This window comes from Gigantopelta aegis, chromosome 8 (assembly GCF_016097555.1).
Source record: "Gigantopelta aegis isolate Gae_Host chromosome 8, Gae_host_genome, whole genome shotgun sequence".
NCBI lineage: Eukaryota > Metazoa > Mollusca > Gastropoda > Neomphalida > Peltospiridae > Gigantopelta > Gigantopelta aegis.
This window is the reverse complement of record NC_054706.1, coordinates 7,609,002-7,634,276: the sequence shown is the minus strand read 5'-3', so window position 1 is coordinate 7,634,276 and position 25,275 is coordinate 7,609,002. Positions and strand designations below refer to the sequence as shown.

Here is a 25,275-nt window from a genome sequence, read left to right as displayed (position 1 = left end):
ATCTTGGTGTATTTTTAATACAATAATTAAATACATTTTAAAAATTAAGTTCTTCAAAGAAATTTGTGAAATAAAATTTGTGATTAATCAAGTTCTATGTGAAAAACAAAATAATAATTAATTAATTAAAAATATAATTTAACAAGTCATTTTTTTTTTTTATCACGCATCGAGATGAACACCCATAGATGTGACTTTATCCAAATTCCAATTGTAGTGATCCAGGTGTTATAATTTGTGAGAAATGGGTCTAAAATATCAAACTGTATCTTTATCTTGCTGTTTCAAGGTTTCATCATTACCCAAGTAATAACTATCATTAAACAGAAGCTCAATGTGGTGAATATGTTCCATCAAATTTATTTTTTATTATTATTAATTATTTTTCTATTGTTTCATAACAATTTAGTAATGTTAGGGGCCCTGAAATCATTACTTACAAAATTACAAAGTTTAGTAATATCCATTTACTACACACACCTTTTCATACACACACACATACACACACACACACACACGGACTCACCCACACACACACACCTACATACAGTGCATATATAAGTTTATGTACAAACAAAATGTGCTCTCAAAACATATTAGTTAACTCGAGAAGTCAAATGTTTATTGAGCCTTCATTTTGTCATCAAATTTGCCAAATTGGTAACAATTTTTAGTGCATCATAAACTCCACTTAGCAGCTTGCTTTCTTTCTCACTCCACATTTAATTTTTTATCAATTATTCAGGGCAACTTTGTTTCTTTCTCCCCCCCCCCCCCCCCCATTTTTTTGTTTTTTTAAGGTTAGCCTCAGCTACAAACTTTACTGTTAATATGGCTTCACCAATTTATTCAACAGACTGTGAATTAAGCAGGATTCCATGCTTTTGCATATCTCATATATAGCATCAGGGGCCTCATTCACTAAACCCTTGCAACTTTGCAATCTTGCAGTGCAATGCTAAAAGACTTGCAAAGAGGATGCTTTGTTGTCTAGCAGAGCCTAAGAGACCTTTGTGAATTACAGGCCGTCAAGTGAGGCGGTGGGTCAAAATAATAGGAAAATAGGAATTTTTGTTGCCTGAAGATAGGAATTTTGCCCACAAAATAGGAAGAAAATGGGAATTTTGTATAAAAGTTAATGTTCCAAAATAGAGAATATTGCAGGGGTCAAGTGAGTGAGCCATCTCAAAAAACTAAATATGGAAATAGAAAAACATTAAAAAGATAACAATACAGGAAAATAAGACAATGTGTATATCATAGGAATAAAATAGGCACTTATTTTGTTTTAAGATGGCCTCCCCAACACCCCTTATAGCCATCCCGATCCACCACTTTTTATTCAGACAATGCAGTGGTTGAATTTGGTTCTTTGGAGTAAGACTTTTAAAAAGCAACACAATGCAGTATTCCTTTTATGCTATTGAATAATACAAGTTACAAGGTCAAATTTTAACAGGGATGTTGACAGAAAAAAACAACACAACAAGGCATTGCTGACCCAGTGACACCATCAAAAACAGCAGCAATGGCAGTGTGTGTGTATGTGATCAACTGGATAATATAGCTGGATTTAGTAGCTGTGTGCTAACTGAATTGGTAGAAATATGTCAAATAATTATGATACTGCAGGTGTGCACATTTAATAGAATACTTGTTACAGTAAGCAAAGCACAACCTGTAAATGAGCACTGAAGTCCTACTTCCTTTGACTCCATGCACCAGTATATCAGAAGTAACCCTAACAGCTTCAGCCTGACTTCGTACAATATAGACGTGATGAGAAATGTGGAAAATGTAAGATATTTGCACAAACACCCACCCACCCAATTTAGCAGTTGTTTTGACTGTTTCATGATCATTCTTCAATATTTTATATAATATAGGAACCAATATACAATGAGCAGATAACTGAAATGATAACTGTAATTGTTTTTCATTTTATTTACCCTTGTTTAAAGGAGACCGTAACCTATGACAGCCATCCTCTCCAATGGTTTTATACATTTTAAAACGGTTAATGACCACATTATAAACTGAAAGTAGGTAACCATAGGGAAATTCAGTTTTATGATCAACTGGTTATGAGAAGTATTATACTGCATTATATATTAGTATCATCCAAGATCGAAGCTGGAGGTTTTTAATGGCCTTCTCACTCCCCTAATAGCCACCCTGCCCACCCCCATAATGAAACAGTGAATATTTTAGTATGCCTAATTTGAAAAAGGATCATGGTCAATGACAGATCAGTCCAGTTACTGCAATGTGTTTGCTAAAAACTTTAAATAATAGCATACATGTATATACACAATACAATTACATCAATAGAGTTTATACTACCTAGGAAGCAGCATCACATGCAGACCACCACCAGAACCTATACATGTTTAAAGCAAGAAATGATTAGTATGTAGCTCAATGCATAGTTAACCATCACACATGGTAACACAACTATCCACCAGCTAGCAAGCTAAACTGAGCATTTATCAGTCTTCACTAGAGCAACTGCATGTAAGCTAACTCGAAAGCACCATTAACTGCAGATAATGAACTAAAAAAAAAATTAGTATGTAGCTCAAAGTCACTAGGCCTAGACTGAAAGGGTTGCCATATCGTTTCAACCTTCCAGTTTTGAGCATTCAACAAGATCAGATATTACCAAAAAACAGAAACATATCCATAAATTCAGAAATTATAAAGAAGAGGACTTTATATTGCATTGTGAAAATTAATAACTGGAAGCCTGTAACCATGCATCCCATCTGCATATTCAGATTTCAATGACTATGCCATAAATATCACAATATGCCTCATAGCAAGTCATCTGGAGCAAATGGTGTGAAGAGAGAAAATATGGTGTTGCTAAAAAAAAAATTAAGAAATAAATAAATATGAAACTGGTCAAAAGTGCCAAAAAAAGGGGGAAAATAGGAATTTTCATAAAAAAGAGGGCTAAATAGGGACTCATAAAAAAGAGAGGAATAAATAGGAAAAAGTAGGATACTTGACGTCCTGGAATTAGGCCCCTGATGTGTAAGATGGAACTCTATATCTATATCTATAAATCTATAAATATCTATACTACATCATGTTTATGATGGAACTCTATATCTATATCTATAAATCTATAAATATCTATACTACATCATGTTTATGATTTCGGTAGAATCGTTAAAAAAAAGAAGAAATTCATAAAATTCAATGCCGGACCAACATTTTCTGCCCCTGTATTTACAGTACATGTACTATATACTTCATCAGAAGTTTTGTTACCATTTGATCGCCAATAATGTTTTCTAGTATGAAGTCATGGTGCAGCTCATTTGCATGAAGGCTTTTTCTGAAGAAAAAAATAAAATGGAATTGAGAAGAAAATAAAAGGAAAAAGCATTTTTCTATTAATTGTCGCCTGTTTATTAAATTTAACAGTGAATTTATAGTTTTACTATACAATAATTGCCTGAAATACTTTCATTAAGCTCTTTAAAATACAGACAACCTTCATCTTAACAACATGTTCAAGATCCTAGTTGTCACGTACAGTCAAACCTCCTGTAGCGGGGGGTGGGAGGGGGATATAGCCCAGTGGTAAAGCGCTCGCTTGATGCACGGTCGGTTTGGGATCGGTCCCAGTCAGTGGGCCCATTGGGCTATTTCTCGCTCCAGCCAGAGTACCACAACTGGTATATCGAAGGCCGTGGTACATGTATGTGTTATCCTGTCTGTGGGATGGTGCATATAAAAGATCCCTTGCTGCTAATTGAAAAGAGTAGCCCATGAAGTGGCGACAGCGGGTTTCCTCTCTACATATCTGTGTGGTCCTTAACCATATGTCCTTAACCATATAACTATAATTAAAATGTGTTGAGTGTGTCATTAAATAAAACATTTCCTTCCTTCTTCTTCCTCTAGCAGTGACCTGCATTAAGCAGCCACCTGTGTTAAGGGCTCACATTTTGATTCTCCCAAATCACCTGACGCTTTTTGGTTTGTTTAACACCACTATAGCACATTGATTTATTAATCATCGGCTATTGGATGTCAAACAGTTGGTCATTCTGACTCTTAGTCAATAGAGGAAACCCACTACATTTTCTTAATGCAGCAAGGGATCTTTTATATGCACTTACCCACAGACAGGAAAGCACATACCATGGCTTTTGACCAGTTGTGGTGCACTGGTTGGAACGAGAAAAAACCCAATCAGTTGAATGGATCCACTGTGGCGGTTCGGTCCTGCGATGCAAGCAACTTAAGCGAGCGCTCAACCAACTGAGCTAAAACCTGCCCCTCATCTGACGTGTATATTAAGCAGCCACTTTTTGATACTACTTTTGGTGGCTGCATAACACAGGTTTGACTATATCTCGGAGCTTAATTATGGAATCATCACATTCTTATTTAGCTCAGTTGACAGAGTACTTGCCTGAGGTGCTGTGGTCACAGGGTCGAACTCATCTGTGGACCCATTCTGTGATTTATTTGTTTCTCTCATTCCAACCATTATCCCTCAACTGATATATTAAAGACCATGGTATGTGCTGTCCTGACTGTGGGAAAATGGTTTTAAAAGATCCATTGCTGCTAGTTTCTTCTCAAGACAATGTGCCACAATTACCAAATGTTTGACATCCAATAGCCGATGATTAATAAATCATTGTGATCTAGTGGTGTCGTTAAGGAAGGAAGGAAATGTTTTATTTAACGACACACTCAACACATTTTATTTATGGTTATATGGCGTCAGACACATGGTAAAGGAACACACAGATTTTGAGAGAAGAAACTCGCTGTCATTACTTCATGGGCTACTCTTTTCGATTAGCAGTTAGGGATCTTTTATATACACCATCTCACAGACAGGATAGTACATACCACGGCCTGTTACACTAGTTGTGGAGCACTGACTGGAACAAGAAATAGCCCAATGGGTCCCCTGACAGGGATCGATCCTTGACCGACCGCACATCAAGTGAACACTTTACCACTGGACTATGTCCCGCCCCTGGTGTCGTTAACTGAAGGAGAATTGATCGTACGACACCAGCAGCTCGGTGACACTCTGGGCGGGCCAGGCCGCCAGCTAAGTGAAAGTTGAAAAATACGAAACCTGTCCTCTGGACATGTCTTGCTGTGTCTCAGCCACGGTAAGATACACTGAAAGTACAACAAGGAATAATAAGTACATGTAATCACTCACGAAACTTTCAGATGTGATCCAGAGATGAGTTTATGTTTATGTTCATGATAACTGGAAGTGTTTTCAATTGTCACGCTAGAATGATACTTCAGTAGGATGTACTTTAATAACACAAGTACATGTATCATCAAAATTCTGGTGTGCACCAAGCAATCACATCAAGACATGTCTTGAGTTGCTACAGACATTGAGAAACACTGCCACCTATTTTGATTAAATAACCTTCCAAAATTAATCTCATGGGGGCAAATGTAATAGCACCAAAACCAAACCTCGCCCGCTACTACCGACCCTGGTCAGGCTGCTTGTGCTCCCTTGCACATATCAGCGCAGGCGACCACACGTCTAACCACCCCAAACGTTTTTCTGTCCTGGATGGAGGAGCCGTTAAAACTTATGACCTGACCTGACCTGACCTGATCTCGGGATGGCACCATATTCTTAATTTATGCTTGATGGGTCTGTTGAAAACTGTCTCTCTATGCATAGGTGAGTTAAAAACTTTATTTTCGGAGGTGGTGATGGTTAATACACAAAAGTTGTTTCATAAATTTCTCATGATTTATATAAAAAAATTATTTGGGGTGGTGGTTATACACACAACATTGCCTCAACCTTGTGATGCCTTGGACAACCTCCTAGTTTAAAACACCCTGGACAAACCTATTAAAAAAATTACTTAATAGAGTCTGAACTCAGGACTTTTTTCTTTTTTTTCTTTTAGAAAAATAGTTTATTAACCCCAGAAACAAATATGGTAGTGTCCGGCTTGGGGGCTCTGATATTACTACCTTACAGTCATATTAATTTAAACATAATGTGAACACATATGGTACATTACAACAGTCTAAGTAAACATGGATACATTAAAAAATAATGTAAAATATGTGGTTAACAGTCAAGTAAAGAAAGAAAAAGGTTTAGAGGGAAAAAAGAAGGGAAAAAAGAAAGGAAGGAAGGAAGGAAGGAAGGAAGGAAGGAAGGCTAAGATAATATTTGGAAATAGAAAGTATTAAATTCTGTCTTGTAATAAATAGCTCTAGAACACTACATTGCTATGTCTTGTTTCCAGGTGTCCAGTATTCTTCATAGTCTTTAAACTGACAATGTTTGTAAAGTATATATTTTTCAATTGGTATTCTATCTTTTATAATGTTTAAAAGAAACTTTTAATGAATGAATGAATGAATGAATGAATGAAAGAATGAATGTTTAACGACACCCCAGCACAGACTTTTAATAAGAATCTGAGACTTTAACTCCATGGCAAGGCTGTACAAATTGAATGTGTGTGGCATCAATATAAATTAAGAGTCTAGACTAAACTTTTACAAGCTCGGAGCCTGGTTTCAATAAGGCGACATTAAGATACCTTTTTACAGAAACTGTGTCCGCAGGGTGCCCTCTGCGGTTCGGCAAACACGTCCTGACAGATGGAGCAGTACAAGTGACGGCTCACGGAATCAGGGTTCAGGAAATACCTGGGACTGAAAAACAAACATTTCCATTCATACAAGTGACAGCTCACGGAATTAGGGTTCAGAAAATACCTGGGACTGAAAAATAAAAACAAACACTTCCATTCATACAAGTGACGGCTCAAGGAATCAGGGTTCAGGAAATACCTCGGACTGAAAAATAAAAACAAACACTTCCATTCATACAAGTGACAGATCACGGTTCAGGAAATACCTCGGACTGAAAAACAAACACTTCCATTCATACAAGTGACAGATCACGGTTCAGGAAATACCTCGGACTGAAAAACAAACACTTCCATTCATACAAGTGACAGATCACGGTTCAGGAAATACCTCGGACTGAAAAACAAACACTTCCATTCATACAAGTGACGGCTCACGGAATCAGCAGGGCATAAAATTTGGCACGAACGATTTTGTCATTTGTCTGTCGGTTATGCAAAACCAATACCGACACGTGCAAAAATTAAAATCGCTCGTCAGAAAATGTAAACTGACGTGTTTTGGCTAATATAACTATTTTTGGAATAAAATAATAAGAGAACGGGCCTAGCATTGCAGGTGTGAGAAAAAACAATGTATCCGTTTGAACTCGACATCGCGGTCAATTACAAAGTCGGCACTGTCACTAGAAGTGTCAATAACATTTAGTAACATAGTCGCACATTCCCTTTGATCATTTCGCTACGTGCGGAAAACAATAAGTGGTTTGGAAATTAAAGCGGTTTATACAAACGAGGTCTCGTGGTAAATATTCTTGCGCACAATAAACTCGTGCAATAAATAGGAAGTGAAAAAAACATGTGAAGTTCTGTATATTTATTTACTTTTTGACACCTGTGTGGTTACATTGAAATATATGCATTAATTCTGAAACATGTATGGTAAAGAAAACATGTATAACCCTTGCTAGATCAATTTATTAAAATAGGACATACACAGCGAAGAAAATAGTACATTTAATAAGGGACTTTAAAATAATAAAGTGGAAATTAGAACATGATGAAACACCGACTTGCAGCATCGATTGGATCAATAGAGGATTCGCAGAACTTCAGGTCTTTCCGTTCAGACCCGGAAGCTCAAAGCTTCCGTGAAATCCCCGTTTCATTCACACTATTGTTTGACGCCAACAAGTACTCCCCTGTAACAGAACCGATGGGGTAGTGTGCTGAAATGTAAATGGCAGCTTTCAAGTTAGTCCCAGCATATCAAATAATAATAATAATTTAGTATTTATGATAAGAATTTGGAGAAAAGCTACGAAAATCACCCATTTGATTACTTTTGCCAGTTAACCTTTTCATTTGTATCTGAACCACTGGAGAAAATCGTTCGTGCAAACACTGAAATCACACGAACGACATATCGTTTGTCTGAAAAAAATTAATTTTATGCCCTGAATCAGGGTTCAGGAAATACCTTAGACTGAAAAATAAACACTTCCATTCATACAAGAGATGGCTCAAAGAATCCCGGTTTAGGAAATAGTGTAGACTGAACAACAAAAACACTTCCATTCATACAAGTGATGGCTCAAAGAATCACGGTTTAGGAAATAGTGTAGACTGAAAAACAAAAACAAACACTTCCATTCATGAATTGAAAACCAAAAACATTTAAATAGCAACACTTAAGATTACAATGAAATGTATGTGAAATCTCCTGGGGTTTAGGTTTGTTTTCATGTGCATGTAGTATATGTATAGGAAACAGGTACAGAAGTAATTAAAGGTAAAATTAGCTATTTATTCAGGGTCAATCGAAATGAACACAATACATGTAAATAATATCCTTTGTAAGTTCATATGTATTTTAAAATACAAGTGTTTTCTTCATCATTAAACTTCAATTAGAAACAAAAGTTAACATTAAAGGTAAAATTAGCTATTTATTCAGGGTCAATCGAAATGAACACAATACATGTAAATAATATCCTTTGTAAGTTCATATGTATTTTAAAATACAAGTGTTTTCTTCATCATTAAACTTCAATTAGAAACAAAAGTTAACATTAAAGGTAAAATTAGCTATTTATTCAGGGTCAATCGAAATGAACACAATACATGTAAATAATATCCTTTGTAAGTTCATATGTATTTTAAAATACAAGTGTTTTCTTCATCATTAAACTTCAATTAGAAACAAAAGTTAACATTAAAGGTAAAATTAGCTATTTATTCAGGGTCAATCGAAATGAACACAATACATGTAAATAATATCCTTTGTAAGTTCATATGTATTTTAAAATACAAGTGTTTTCTTCATCATTAAACTTCAATTAGAAACAAAAGTTAACATTAAAGGTAAAATTAGCTATTTATTCAGGGTCAATCGAAATGAACACAATACATGTAATTAATATCCTTTGTAAGTTCATATGTATTTTAAAATACAAGTGTTTTCTTCATCATTAAACTTCAATTAGAAACAAAAGTTAACATTAAAGGTAAAATTAGCTATTTATTCAGGGTCAATCGAAATGAACACAATACATGTAATTAATATCCTTTGTAAGTTCATATGTATTTTAAAATACAAGTGTTTTCTTCATCATTAAACTTCAATTAGAAACAAAAGTTAACATTAAAGGTAAAATTAGCTATTTATTCAGGGTCAATCGAAATGAACACAATACATGTAATTAATATCCTTTGTAAGTTCATATGTATTTTAAAATACAAGTGTTTTCTTCATCATTAAACTTCAATTAGAAACAAAAGTTAACATTAAAGGTAAAATTAGCTATTTATTCAGGGTCAATCGAAATGAACACAATACATGTAAATAATATCCTTTGTAAGTTCATATGTATTTTAAAATACAAGTGTTTTCTTCATCATTAAACTTCAATTAGAAACAAAAGTTAACATTAAAGGTAAAATTAGCTATTTATTCAGGGTCAATCGAAATGAACACAATACATGTAAATAATATCCTTTGTAAGTTCATATGTATTTTAAAATACAAGTGTTTTCTTCATCATTAAACTTCAATTAGAAACAAAGTTAACATTAAAGGTAAAATTAGCTATTTATTCAGGGTCAATCGAAATGAACACAATACATGTAATTAATATCCTTTGTAAGTTCATATGTATTTTAAAATACAAGTGTTTTCTTCATCATTAAACTTCAATTAGAAACAAAAGTTAACATTAAAGGTAAAATTAGCTATTTATTCAGGGTCAATCGAAATGAACACAATACATGTAAATAATATCCTTTGTAAGTTCATATGTATTTTAAAATACAAGTGTTTTCTTCATCATTAAACTTCAATTAGAAACAAAAGTTAACATTAAAGGTAAAATTAGCTATTTATTCAGGGTCAATCGAAATGAACACAATACATGTAAATAATATCCTTTGTAAGTTCATATGTATTTTAAAATACAAGTGTTTTCTTCATCATTAAACTTCAATTAGAAACAAAAGTTAACATTAAAGGTAAAATTAGCTATTTATTCAGGGTCAATCGAAATGAACACAATACATGTAAATATATCCTTTGTAAGTTCATAATATCCTTTGTAAGTTCATATGTATTTTAAAATACAAGTGTTTTCTTCATCATTAAACTTCAATTAGAAACAAAAGTTAACATTCTAAAAGAGACATTTCTGACTTTGAATCAATATCAATATAAACGACGGATCGTTTGTGCAAAAGCTGTAATTGTTCATCAGAAAATCTAAAAAGATCTTATTTTATCACTGTTTTTTGGAAGAAAATAATAAGAGATTGGACCTACATTGCCGGTGTGTGAAAGATACAATGTATCTGTTTGAAATCAGCATCACAATCAACACAATAATTTCAGTCATCCAGAGAAATAGAAGTTATTAAATATGAATCGTACTAAATGACTATTTACAAATTTACATTAATTTCTTCTTACCTCTCATCCACAAATAATTCCTTTCCACTTTCACCTGTCTTGTGTTTCGGCATATTGCACAAATGTTAATAAGAACTACACCCATTTAATCTGAAAACAAAACACAAAAACAATCAAGAGTAGTACTGCATGGTGAGATACATGATACGTCTGTCAGGAGTTTGATAGAGAAAAATACACATTTATTTAAGGACACCACTAGAGCACATTGATTTATTAATTATCCGCTGTTGGATGTCAAATGATTTTGACATATAGTCTTTGAGAGGATTTTGTTTGTTTTGTTTAAAGACACCACTAGAGCACAATTATTCATTCATTATTGGCTATTGGATGTAAAATATTTAGTAATTTTGACATATTGTCTTAAGGAAACCCATACATTTTTCCATTAGGAGCAAGGGATTTTTTATATGCACCATATCACAGACAGGATAGCACATACCATGGCCTTTGATATACCAGTCGCGGTGCCTTGGCAGCAACAAGAAATAGCCCAATAGGCCCACTGACAGGGATTAATCCCAGACCGACCATGCATCAGGTGAGCAACGGGAACGGGCAACTCAATTAACGTGCCCCTATCCACGAGGGTTCAGGCACGCCCGCCCCGGATTTAGCCTCTGACTTCGCCAGTGACCAACTCCGGGGCTCAGGTGAGTGCTTTACTAATAGGTTAATCCCAGCCCAAAGCACACATTAATGTGTTACATGTATGACTGGATTATAAATATGTGAAATTTTATTTGGACTATCTACTAATGATACTGCACTGTCTGATTATAAGAAAGAAAGAAATGCTTTATTTAACGACACACTCAACACATTGTATTTACGGTTATATGGCATCAAACAAGCAAGCGCTGTACCACTGGGCTACATCACACCCCCAGTTTCCATTATCTTTGTTTTTATACATGTTGAGGTTATGCGTTAATTAATAATTAGATAATTCTCTATCAAAAGTTCGGTGCACCTCGAACTTTGACTCAGTCAGAAGTTATTTGGTTTAGTACTACCATATCACTGAGCTACACCCCCCACCCCCCCCCCCCCCTCCCCGATACAAACAGGTAAATTAATAAGTCTTCTAGCATTATACAAGTTTCAATCTCATGGCGGGATCAGCTTAGTGTTAGTGTTCACCGTAGATGCCATGGGTCCTGAGATCAATAATCCTTGGTTAAAAACCCATGTTTTTCCCATTCCAATTAGTGCCTCACAATTTCTGCTATATCAAAGGCTACTGCATCTGATAATTACAAGTAGGAAGTAGGTAGTTAGGAGTAATGTACATATATGTGACAGCATTACGTTTCGTCTCATTATATCTAAGTAATGTACATATATGTGACAGCATTACGTTTCATCTCATTATATCTAAGTAATGTACATGTATGTGACAGCATTGTTTCGTCTCATTATATCTAAGTAATGTACATATATATGACAGCATTACATTTCGTCTCATTATATCTAAGGAAAAAAGTCCTGATGGAATGTTATTTAATGATTCGCTCAACATATCATAGCACTTGATTGATGCACATTTGGTTTGGGATCGATCCCCATTGGTGGACCCATTGGGCTGTTTCTCATTCCAGCCAGTGCAACACAACTGGTATATCAAAGGCTGTGGTATATGTTATTCTGTCTGTGGGATGGTGCATATAAAACATCCCTTGCTACTAATGGAAACATGTAGCGGGTTTCCTTTCTAAGACTATATATAAAAATTACCAAATGTTTGACATCCAATTGCCGATGATTAATAAATCAGTGTGTTCTAGTGGTGTCGTTAAACAAAACAAACTTGTTTTTCTTTTCACAACACATTTTAAATATAGTTATGCAGTTAAGGATCTCACAGAGTATGAGAGGAAGCCTGCTGCCTCTTGCCATCTAGACCAAATGTGAAATAATCACGTTAGACAGTAAACAGCCGTAGTTTAAATTGCGCTGAGCTGTCATTAAACAAACAGTCTTTTCATTTATCCACATTACGTACAGGTATCTCATTACGTGTTGTCATGGTAACAAATATAGCAAACTACAAGTTTTAACATTATCCGCAAATATCAGAACCACTTCATCATTTTGAATTGGGGCAATGAAGACACCCTGTCATGTAATTGTTTTTCACCGAGTGTATGTGACTGGAGATCTTCCATAACGTTATCATACATTACAGATATAGGATTCCATTTAGCTATCCATCTCTGTACTCATATATTTCTGTTTTTAATGCAGTTTCTTCACAACCATTGAGACCATGTTTGCCATGAGCAAAATCAAGGTAAGCTGATGCACTTTCAGGTGAATACATATATATTAGACAGGGGCAAAGTCAAAAATAGCATTTAAATAGAATATAAACGAAATGTCCAACACACAAAAATTAGGGATTATTACATGCATACCAAAACCTAATAAACCTAAACACTTTTTAAAAAACTGGCGACCAATTACACTATTAAATTGTATATACAAAATTGCCTCTGGCTGCATTGCTGACAGAATTAAAAAAGTGCTAGATAAAATAATTTCAAAAGATCAAACTGGGTTCATTAAAGGTCAATTTTTAGCTGAAAATATAAGACTAATATAGGATATAATGCAATATACAGAATTTAATAAAATTCCAGGCTTATTGTTCCTGGTAGATTTTGAAAAGGCTTTTGACTCTGTCTCTTGGTCATTCGTTGAACAAGCACTTGAGTTTTTCAATTTTAAAATGTCAATTAAATCATGGATTAAAACATTTTATAATAACTCAGAATCAAGGATTTAAAAAATGGATTTCTGTCTGAAAGTTTTAAACTAGAAAGAGGTTGTAGACAAGGCGATCCACTTCCCCCCTATATTTTCATAATTTGCACCGAAATACTAGTTATATTAATAAGAAATTCAAAGGATGTAAAAGATATAACTGTAAACGGGCAAGAATATTTAATATCGCAGTACGCTGATGACACCTCCTTCATTTTAGATAGAACCCACAAATCCCTGGATAGCACTCTAAAAATATTAGACCTGTATGCCAACGTATCTGGATTAAACATAAACTACTCGAAATCAAAAATCATCTGGATAGGCAGTAAAAATATATTCAAAAGATATTTTTCATCATCCAAAATGGAAGTTAGAATGGGGTGCAGAAACCTTTTCCTTACTAGGAGTATATTTTTCAGTTATTATTGAAGAAATGATTCAACAACTTTGAACCAAAGTTAATGGAGATGAAAAGACTGTTAAAACAATGGTCCACTAGAAAATAACACATTTATTAATTGCATTACCAAATGTACCAGATCAAGTAACAAAACAAATAACTAAAATGTTTTTTAATTTTATTTGGCAAAACAAACCAGAAAAAGTCAAAAGAGAAGTACTAATACAAGACTGTAAATGGAGGCATCAAAATGCTAAACATTGGAAATTTTACAACTGCGTTAAAAGGTCAAGAAGACTTCTAATATCAAACTCGAAATGGACACATCTTTTCCAAGCTGTAACAGGTTTAATGACAGCAAATATGATTAAATATGGAGATTATTATATTCAGCTAAAAATAACAACAATTAAAAATAATTTTTGGAAAGATGTGTTACAAAGCTGGCTTACCATTCAACAGAAAGAAACACCTGATAATAATGAAGATGTAATGAGCCTAAACATTTGGTACAATAGCAAAATTAAAAAAACAACCGGCAAACCTTTTATTTATATGAAGTATTTGCAAAAAGGCATAATATTTATTCAAGATCTAATAAACAAAAATGGGACATTAATGAATTACAATACTTTCATAACAAAATATCAAGTACAATCCAATGTTTTAGAATATGCTTCTTTAATCAGAGCCATTAAATTATATATTTGTAAAACAACAAAATCAAACAACTAAAGTTTTAACACTGTTTGCAACCCGATTCTTCCGTTTAAATTAAAACTATTTTTAAAAGAGACAAAGATATTCAGTATTGGGGTTTGACTTCACTTCACAAGTATGGGGAAAATATTATGCTCTACCATTCAAAACTATTAAAGACCCATCTTTATTATGGTTTCAGTATAAAATTTTACACAGGATAACAGCTACAAATATATTTCTAAATAAAATAAAATATGTTGATTCTAATATTTGCGATTTTTGCCATCTTATGCCAGAAACACTGGAAAACTTATTTTATGAGTGCTCTAAAGTTACTGTCTTATGGAAAGCAGTAGAAGAATGGGCATTAAAAAAAGGTGAACAATTTCAGTTGGATAAAAACATGGTTTTATTTGGTATCATAACAAAAAAGCATTGTTTTATTAATTGGTTCATTATTAATATTAAGTATTATATATATAGAACGAAATTACAAAAGATCAGATTAAATAAAAAAGCAATGCTAAGATTCATTATTGATAAAATACAGATTGAAAAAAATATATTTTATAATATAAATTGCCTGTATAAAGACTTTGATGATCAGTGGGAACCTTGGCAGCAGTGCCTCAAACAAATTGTATAAATTCATGTATAAACTTATTAATAACAAAATATACGAATAAGCTAATAAAAATACTTTTATGCAAAATATCGCCAGTTCGGAAAACATATCTCGACTTTCTACTATTTCTTTTCTTTTTAAGATCGCATTGATCTTATTTATCTTTCAAGAAAGTTTTTGGGGTTTTTTCTTGTTCTTCTTCTTCTCTCACTCTTTGTTTCTATTTCTAGTACTCTTCTTCCTAGTCTCCAGAATATTTCCTCTTCAGTTATGTAAGGCTTTTGCATTGCTAATATCCTGTTTTACAGTATCATGTTAAGCCTATCTTTTTCATTTTAATATTGAATACTATGTATGTGTGCATACGTCTATCTTCGGCTTCATCCCTGTTACTCCACACGTCCATATCTGTCTGTCTGTCCCCCCCCCCCCTCTCTCTCTCACACACACACACACGCACATGCATATGTATACACATATTGTTTAATAAGTGCTTTATATACGAGTGTATAGCTTTAATTATGTATCATTTATGTATATACAATAATACCATGTACAGCAATGATTCAAGGCCCCAACCTTGACCTTGCTTATGTTTCTGGGGACAATAAAATTTTTTTTTTTAAATACTGGCATATAGTCTAAGAGGAAACCGGAAAAAAAAAAAAATAATAATAATAATAATAATAATTACAGTGAATCTACCAATACTGTACTATGGTATTGCTGAATGAAGCAACCCACCAGTGAACAAAAGTCAAAAATAGCATTTAAATAGTAGGATGTGTTTCACATTAAACTTTGGAATGTTTGACGTTGAAAATTAAATAATTAAATGTCAGTTATAAAAACAAAATTATAGTAAAATTTAAGAAAAACAAAACAAGCATGTAAACACTGACTAGAAAAAGAAAAAAAAAGGCTCTTTGGGCAGTGACCACATCTCCTGCTGTGCTGAACACCCTCTCCAAAACAGAAATAAAAAGCATTTTTGAACATTTCACTATTAATAAAACCATGGAAACAAACATAAATATAGAGGTGTGTGGATGTTTGTGGACAGTGTTGTTTTTCTTTCATTTCCTTTTTTCAAAACAAGAATTTGTGGGTCGTCCATATAGTATGTACACAAAAATATAAATATTTTGTACCCGTCCTCCCCCCACCCCCCATACATATAGCACAATAGCAATGAAACTGTGAACATACTCGTATTTAAACCGCCTTACAATCACAATTAGATCATTTAATTTAACTGACAAGTCAAAAAGATGGGCTTTTTTCTTTCTTTTTTAAATTATTAAGTTTTTGTAATAATAATAATTATTAATGAAGTTTGGCATGTGTTGATTTAGTACATGAAATGTAATACCCAGAATAAAACTACTAAAGTTACATGATTGTACAGTGTTGTTTTCATTTTCCGTGCCCCTAAGTGTGCATGCATGTCTACTCAAATTGACAATATAATGTTTTTTTGCATAAGTATGTATCTGTCCTGACCCACTCCCCACATGTTAAACACAGTGTACACAGCAGACTGGGAAAATGCTGTATGTACTATATGAGTTGGTACTTCTTTTCCAAATTGCACTCATTATCTCTTTAAAATAGCATTCCTTGTGTGTGGGGTTGGTTTTTTTGGTTTTGGCTTTATTAAATTCACCACTCAATTCTGCACCCACACAAATTTTGTGATTTTCATTCATTTTATTCAGCCATGTGATAGCTGTGATTTCAGCTTCTGGATGCTATATACACATTGTATTAGAAACTGATCCATTTACATCGAAAACACTTGTTTGCATATATTACTGATAATGAAATTGAAATTAATTTAAAATAAAGCTAACTTTGACAGTTTTGTGATGTCATCATGTCAGTCTTATGAATATAATATTTTATCTTGTGATCTTTGCAAATTAACTTTATTCAGTATATAGGTTTAACCATAATTTGCCGACATACACGTGCTGTTTATTTCACTTGACAACAAATACTGAAATGGGTATACAAAACTGCAGTTTAGTTCCATTGATTCGAACAATTATCTTTGTTTCTATAGCCAACTTTTAGCCACATGCAAATTTGATTAGCCTATTTTTGTAAAAATTAACCCATGACAAATTTGGCCAACATCTAATAAACACATATTAAAATCTCCAAAATTATGTGGGATTTTAATTTTAATTTTAAGATTTCATATTTGAATGCTCAATTCTGAAGTTCGCGTTAAACAGGTAACTCTTATTTCATTGAGCACCGCACATGGTTTTGACAAATAAATTTTGGATGTTATTTAGCCTCCAGAAATTGCGGCTCTTACTGCTGTTGAAAAATTCTCCTGCCAGTTAGTTGATTACCTAGATATAACATGCCACGACCTTTTGCGATATATATATATATATATATATATTATATATATGTGTGTGCATCCACACACACACACACTTTTTGGCACCTTCCTACGCCCATGACATATTATTAATATCTGCTGTGTATACTATCGCCTGTCACTTTATTTCTTACGTTAGAGAAAGAACTAGGATCAGACTATTTAATAATATTTTCTAAAAAGAAGTAATTTCGACATAAAATTTTGAACGGAGGGGGTGGGTGAGTATAATGTGGGCGGAATTTGGAATACGAATTTAGTAGTTAGGTCAAGGGACCTAAAGCCAAAAGGAGCTGCTACATTCGACTCATGTCTGGATAAAAGTTAAAATCCCAAAAATAATATTAGAGTGCTCGGCCAAAAGGTTGTTGGGGTGATTTGAGCAATTTAGATGAGCTGCCAAAGTAAAGTGTGTCGGACTGTTTACAAAAGACATAAACATAAAATTTTGAACCATGGCCAAAAGATTTAAAGTCCAACTAAGCCCCAAAAAGGAGGTTCCTGTCCTAGGAGAGGTTTGGCGAACTCATGGCGAGATGTTGGGGTGATCAGCCCGGAATCTCAGGAAGAAGTGAGGCAGGTCAATGTAGCACTCTCCCCGAAGTAAGGCTGGGAAATGTTCCTGAAGTATCAGCCTGATAATCCGATGGACAATTGGATTATCCGTGTCTGATTTCAGCAGTCCTTGCCGAAACACCCCGTTCTACTCGGACGTCAAGTAGAAGGTGCGACTCTTCTCGAAGAACTGGAACTGGTACCGCCCCTGACCAGATGGTGTTGGTCTCCAACTCTTGGCAGTTGGGAGGTAGCAGCGAACTCTCCCTTGACACACTCGCGGTACCATCCAGGAAGCTTGTCGCAGGCGATCTGCCATGTAGTGGGTTGGATATCAGACGGGTCCTGAACCGACACTTTCCTCTTCTTGGTGTCCCGCTCTGCAACAGCTGTCGCAACAACGCTTTGACATGTCCTGTCTCCATCGGCGCTGGTGCTGCAGGGGGAGGGGCCGCCACTGCCAGCTGAGCTGACAGATTAGGCCCCCCCACTGCCGCTCCTGGCGTCTGTTGCTTCCGAGTAGTGGGGGGTGGTGAAGCAGAAGGGACTGCTGCTGGCAGTTGAGCTGCCAGTTTTGGCCCCACCTGAACCGCCCCTGCCGGTCACGACTTCTTCTTTGAAGCAGGAGTGACCGCCCCTGGCAGTTGAGTCCCCCCTGAGCCACCTTCTCCTCCTACTGCTTAGTCTCTTCAGTCTATTGTCACCGTAATACAAGGTGACAATAGCTGAACTCCCATTGTGTTCAACTCGATACTTGGCCAAAGGACCAAGCTCGAGCAACACAGCCCCAAGGATTGTGGGGGGGGGGGGGGGGGGGGGGGGGAGAAACCTTGACATTCGCTGAACACGGCATTCGTCGCTGTCTCGAGTAGGAATCGTCACAACAAGCAAACATAAAAACATATACATGTATGTTTTAATAAAACACTTAACATTTTCGTTTTAAAAAGTTCTGGCTGTAATCTAATCCACTACATGTTTTAGCTACCGAAACGGTGACTTTGCTCATATTTAAGACTGTTGCAACAGTTCTTGATGCTCACACTGGAAACTTTCCTACATATCAGCTCATTTGAAGGGTAGAAATAGCAATAAAAAGCTAAGTATTTGCTTAACAACTACCGTACCTCTCTATAAATATTGATATACACAGTACTTTAGAATCGAGTTGCATGTGCCCATTGAAACTGATCCCCTATATCAAGTACAATACTTTTTTCTTTGTGTAAAATTAAATTTGGGCTACTCAAAAATTGTACGAGCAAGTCAAAAGTGCTGTCATGACTCACCCGAATGGCAAGTAAAAAACATAATCCAAGAGCACACCCTGTAGTTATGTTTCACAGCTCTTTACACTGTTTTACATACCTATACAATTTTAATTTTAATGTAAATAATCATATTCATATATACATACTCAATGGCTGAGATGATTTTTGAGCTGGAATGTCATTAAATATTAATTATTTAATTACATGTATATATGTAAAAACAATTACAGATATTACCAATCAGTGTCGATCATCTTTGAGAAGAGTTGACAGCCATACCTAGAACTGTGTTGTTGATGTATCTAATTGAAAGTATAAGAAGTAGCCACCGAAACTCAACACCTGCTGCCTACTAATTAACACACAGGGGTTGGGGGGGGGGGGGGGGGGGAGTGTCATACTGCCAGATACTAATATCATTAGTACACTCAAATATGATTAAGCAGGTCTTGAAATTAATGAAGGAAGGAAATGTTTTATGTTTGTGACGCACTCATCACATTTTATTTATGGTTATATGGCGTCAGACATATGATTAAGGACCACACAGATATTAAAAGAGGAAACTTGCTGTCACCACTTCATGGGCTACTTTTTTATTAGCAGCAAGGAATCCTTTATATGCACTATACCACAGACAGGATAACACATACCACAGCCTTTGATATACCAGTCATGGTGCACTGGCTGAAGCAAGAAATAGCCCAATGGGAAGAAGAAGAAGTTTGTTTTATTTAACGACGCCACTAGAGCACATTGATTTTTTATCTTATCATCGGCTATTGGACGTCAAACATATGGTCATTCTGACACTGTTTTTTAGAGGAAACCTGCTGTCGCCACATAGGCTACTCTTTTATGACAGGCAGCAAGGGATCTTTTATTTGCGCTTCCCACAGGCAGGATAGCACAAACCATGGCCTTTGTTGAACCAGTTATGGATCACTGGTCGGTGCAAGTGGTTTACACCTACCCATTGAGCCTTGCCGAGCACTCACTCAGGGTTTGGAGTCGGTATCTGGATTAAAAATACTATGCCTCGACTGGGATCCGAACCCAGTACCTACCAGCCTGTAGACCGATGGCCTACCACGACGCCACCAAGGCCGGTACCGACTAGTGATGGTGGCGAAATTATGTCGGGGGGGGGGGGGGGGGGGGGTTTGTTGGTGTACATTTAGGCGAGTGTGTGTGTGTGTGTGTGACAGAAACATTATGTAAGTTTAGAGGGTGACCCGGGATTGGCACTATAATTTGTATTAAAAATCCTATGCCACGACTGAGATCCGAACCCAGTACCTACCAGCCTGTAGACCGATGGCCTACCACGACGCCACCAAGGCCGGTACCGACTAGTGATGGTGGCGAAATTATGTCACGGGGGTGTGTGGGTTTGTTGGTGTACATTTAGGCGAGAGTGTGTGTGTGTGTGTGTGACAGAAACATTATGTAAGTTTAGAGGGTGACCCGGGATTGGCACTATAATTTGTATTTTTTGGCAAAAAGCCTGATTTGGAGGGGCAAAGGGTGTAAACTTGCGTTTTGTATCGTAATTCAGATTGGGCATCAGTGATGTCATGGTTAAGCCATCGAACATAAGGCTAGTAGGTACAGGGTTCGCATCCCCGTACCGGCTTCCACCCAGAACAAGTTTTAACGACCCAATGAATAGGACCACTACACCGGCTTGTCTCTCACTAACCACTAACAAATAACCTACTGTCCTGGACAGACAGCCCAGATAGCTGAGGTGTGTGCCCTGGACAACGTGTTCGAACCTTAATTGGATATAAGCAAGAAAATAAATTGAAATGAAATGAATGGGAATTTTTACACCAAAATTGGGAATAAAACACGACATAGCCTTGTAACTTTTGTCTTACGTTAAGTCACAATCTGAGCAATTATATATATATATATATATATATATACTACAGCAAGAAAGTTTAATAATACAATTAAAAAAACTAAAAGTTTTGTTGTGTTTAAAGACACAACTAGAGCACATGTATTGATTTATTAATCAATGACTATGGTACGAAGCGACAAAGTTAGGTACGAAATGACCATGGTACGAATTGACCAACAATAGTGTAGTCTTAGAAACTAATTTATTGTTATTATTACCATTGTATTACCAATTTTTGCGCTTAAGAAAAAACGTTACTTGACCTTCGGGCAAGAGGACAACACTTTCACTTGCCCTTGGGTTTTTTCACTTACCTGACTTAAAACTTTCTCAAATTGTAAAGTAAATATATTTATCAATATCATATACTATGAGAAAACATTTATTTTGGACATAGTCCAATATTTTAGTGTCAGTCAATAAAATAAAATTGAATTCACTTAAAACATAGTTAGCCAAATATTCCTCGTCTTGAACTGTATATAGTTTTAAAACGCCAATAATAATTACTAAATAGTTTTATGCATGTGCAGGGGTGAAGAAAGTACTCCCCCGCTTGCCAAATGCGAGTAAATATTCTGACGGACGAGATAAAAAATGCAACTATTAGTCTGACGGGCGATCTGTCTTTTTCTGACTGTAAATTTATTTTATGTATATATTTATTTTTGTTTTTTAACATTGAATCCGCGACTCCGCATCAACCATGCCAAAATTCTAAACCATTCAAACAAACTGTTCTGAATGATGATGAAATAGTTCAAAAACACAATTCATGTACCGCATTGACGAATTCGGAGTTCCGAACTCTGCAAGCAAAACATTCCAAAAACGGGTTATAGCGAAAACAGAACCATACCAAAACGGCCTCAAACGAAAACAGAACCAACTTGGACAAAACTGAACAAATACTATGACTATATGACTTAAACAGAACAATAAATTTTTAAATGTCTGGCTGAAACGGCATTACAAGTTGTGAACGATGATATCTTCAATGAAACAACAGCTGTATTATTCATTTATTACTTTATAACACCGTTTTTTTCTAATACATTGAAATGCAGTTACATGTATATCTATACCAGTCGATCCCATCCTCCTACACAAAAGTTTTTTGTAAATATTTCAGTTTGGTTTGACATAAGAAGGAAACTAAAAGTGTTTTGGTAATAGCAAAAATATACTATTTATGTGTGCAAGTTACAAAACAATAGGCTAAGAAATAAATAGGTTAATCTTAATGAACTAAGAAATAAATAACTTGTAGTAAAAATTAAAATTCCATTGTATGAAAAAAGGTAATCCCTGGGACGCACTATACTAAAAAAAAAGAAAGCAAAAAGAAAAAAGGTATAATTTTCACCTATACATTTAGGTGTCATAACTAAATCGGTTCCATTTTGACCAACGGAAATGGTTCCGTTTTGATAGTGGTTCCGATTTTGCCTCATTCTCCAGAAACAGAGTTAGTCAAAGGTCAATAGTTCCTAAAAAGTATTTGTTCAAAGCATTATTCAGTTTGTTTATAATAGATTCTTCTGTTAAATACTTGCAGGATATCACTTGAGTTTTGAAATCTACATGAAAGAAATGTGAAATGTGTATTTACTAGAATATTTTTAAATTTACTGTAAATCAAGGTTTGGGTTTGATTTCGTTTGTTTGCCACGTTATGTTATCACTTACCAAGTATCTTTAATGTTTTTTGTCATATATATATATATATTCCAGCCACTGCACCACGACTGGTCTATCAAACGCCGTGATATGTGCTATCCTCTCTGTGGGATGGTGTACATATAAAAGATCCCTTGCTACTAATGGCAAAATGTAGCAGGTTTAAATATATATATATATATTATATATATGAAAAAACAAATCAAAGTAGAAGTGCATGAACCTTCTAGAAATGATGGGTAATTGGGTCAGTAACTGGCAGGTTTCAATATACACATGTATATATATTTAAACTCGCCGGTGACTGACCAATTATATATACAGTGGACTCTGTCTAAACCGGACTCTGTGTAATCCAGATCTCTGCGTAAACTGGTCCATTTCTAAAGTCCCGTCCAGCTACCGTTTATCTCTTAGGTATAAATCTCTGCCTAATCCGTACTCTGTCTACTCCGGACTCCGGATCAAAAATCAAGAACGAAAGAACCGTTAATGCATTAATTACCTCTGTCTACACCGGATTGGGATTTGACTGAGCGACGGGCTGCTTAATTAGTTGAACAATGATCGTCACTTGCCGAGTAATCAGGACGCAAGATCAAATACAAACAGTAATAACACTCGTGTGAAGTTTACTCTTATTGCGGTAGGCCGTTAGATCTGGATTTTGTATTCAAATAATTTCATACGTACGAATAAATAATGTTTTAGGAAATAAATGAAATTTAACCAAATACAAATATTACAAAGACCAGAAACATGTTTAATATGTAGCCACTAATATTTTAGTCAATAACATCTTAAAAATTGCAGCAAAGTCAGGAATGTCCCTTTAAGTATTTGGCTTGTATGACTGTTTTCCAACCATCCATGGGTTCAAATGTCATTGTCGACCATGAGTTGTCGATTATTTAAGAACTCTGGATGAACTCTGTCTGAACCGGTCCTCTATGTAAACTGGACTATTTTGACGGTACGATGTGAGTCCGGTTTAGACAGAGTCCACTGTGTATATATATATATATAATTGGTCAGTCACCGGCGGGTCATATATTTTTAAATCTGCCGGTGACTGACCAATTATCCATAATGTCTAGAAGGTTCATCCACTTCTACTATCATTTGTTTTTTCAAACGTTCATGGATCTTTATGCTTTGATGCGTGCTCAGTTTGGAATTGATGGTAGGACTTTCCTTTGGCACTGTCATGTATAAAGAACATTATAAATACTTATCATAAACCAGAGTTAGGGTTAGGGTTAGTGACAGTGCCAAAGGAAAGTCCTTCCGAATCGATCCCCGTCGGTAGGCCCATTGGGCTATTTCTCGTTTCAATCAGTGCACTACGACTAGTATATGAAAGGCTGTGGTATGTGCTATCCTCACCCTGTCTGTTGGATGGTGCATATAAAAGATCCCTTGCCAAGTGGAAAAATGTAGCGACTATGTCAAAATTACCAAATGTTTGACATCCAATAGCCGATGATTAATAAATCAGTGCATGTGTTCTAGTGGTGTCGTTAAACAAAGACATTTCTGTGTTGCTCCGAAGAAGCTAGCAGAGGAATCTACTTACCAACTCGTAACATTTCATACTCAGTTTGCACATTCAGATCCTGTATTGTAATTCGGGGGGTTTTCATCTTTTTTTTCTGTATATTTTTAAAATAAAAGTCAAACTTAAAGGGACATTCCTGAGTTTGCTGCAATTTTTAAGATGTTATGGACTAACAGACTTTTTAACGATTGCAATTAGGCTACATATCAACTGTATTTGTCTGTATAAAATATTAGTGGCTGTATATTAAACATGTTTCTGGTCGTTCTAATATTTGTACTAGGTTAAATTGCATTTTATTTCCTAAAATACGTTTTTTTCCCGTACGTACGAAATTATTTGAAGACAAAATCCAGTTTGGGCTTCTTACAAATATTATGAAGACCAGAAATACATATTCTAAACAAGAACATATATTTAATGTGTAAGTTTAATCGTAGAAATATTTTATTAGTCGGAAACATCTTACAATGCAGCAAACTCAGGAATGTCTCTTTAAAATGCATCAATCAAATTAGGCGCCATTTTATATGTTATCAAGGGATATTACTCTATATCAAACATTGACAGAGTTGGTTGCACACCACAATTATTTTTCGTTGCACGCCTAAAAAAAGAGAAGATTTCTGCATAAACGCACAATCTAATTAAAATTAGCTCCACTATTACATGTGGATCTAACACCAGCCAGTTGGAGCTCATGTCCACCAATCAAAACCTTACTTACAGAATCCTGTCAGTGATTTAAAAATAATTTGAAAACATTCCGAATTATCCTGAGGGACAGAAATAATGTTCCACAGTGATTAATCGACCTTCCTGGA

The 25,275-nt window shown here is 35.2% G+C and overlaps 1 protein-coding gene across 2 annotated transcripts in view; it reads right to left on the bottom strand.

The window, feature by feature from the left end:
• The window catches only part of LOC121379356 (RING finger protein 151-like), a 28,301-nt gene extending 3,312 nt beyond the window's left edge, over nt 1–24,989 (bottom strand). Inside the window, exons 1-6 of one of the 2 annotated variants that reach the window (XM_041507931.1) lie at nt 24,921–24,989; nt 24,470–24,545; nt 10,585–10,674; nt 6,576–6,690; nt 5,114–5,160; nt 3,277–3,343 (exon numbers count right to left, since the gene is read on the bottom strand). In XM_041507931.1, the coding sequence (XP_041363865.1) occupies nt 3,277–3,343; nt 5,114–5,160; nt 6,576–6,690; nt 10,585–10,637 (282 nt within the window). In that variant the 5' untranslated portion in view covers nt 10,638–10,674; nt 24,470–24,545; nt 24,921–24,989. The remainder of the gene's footprint in view (nt 1–3,276; nt 3,344–5,113; nt 5,161–6,575; nt 6,691–10,584; nt 10,675–24,469; nt 24,546–24,920) is intronic. The other variant, XM_041507932.1, reaches the window with a different exon arrangement.
• Between the last annotated feature and the right edge of the window lie 286 nt (nt 24,990–25,275).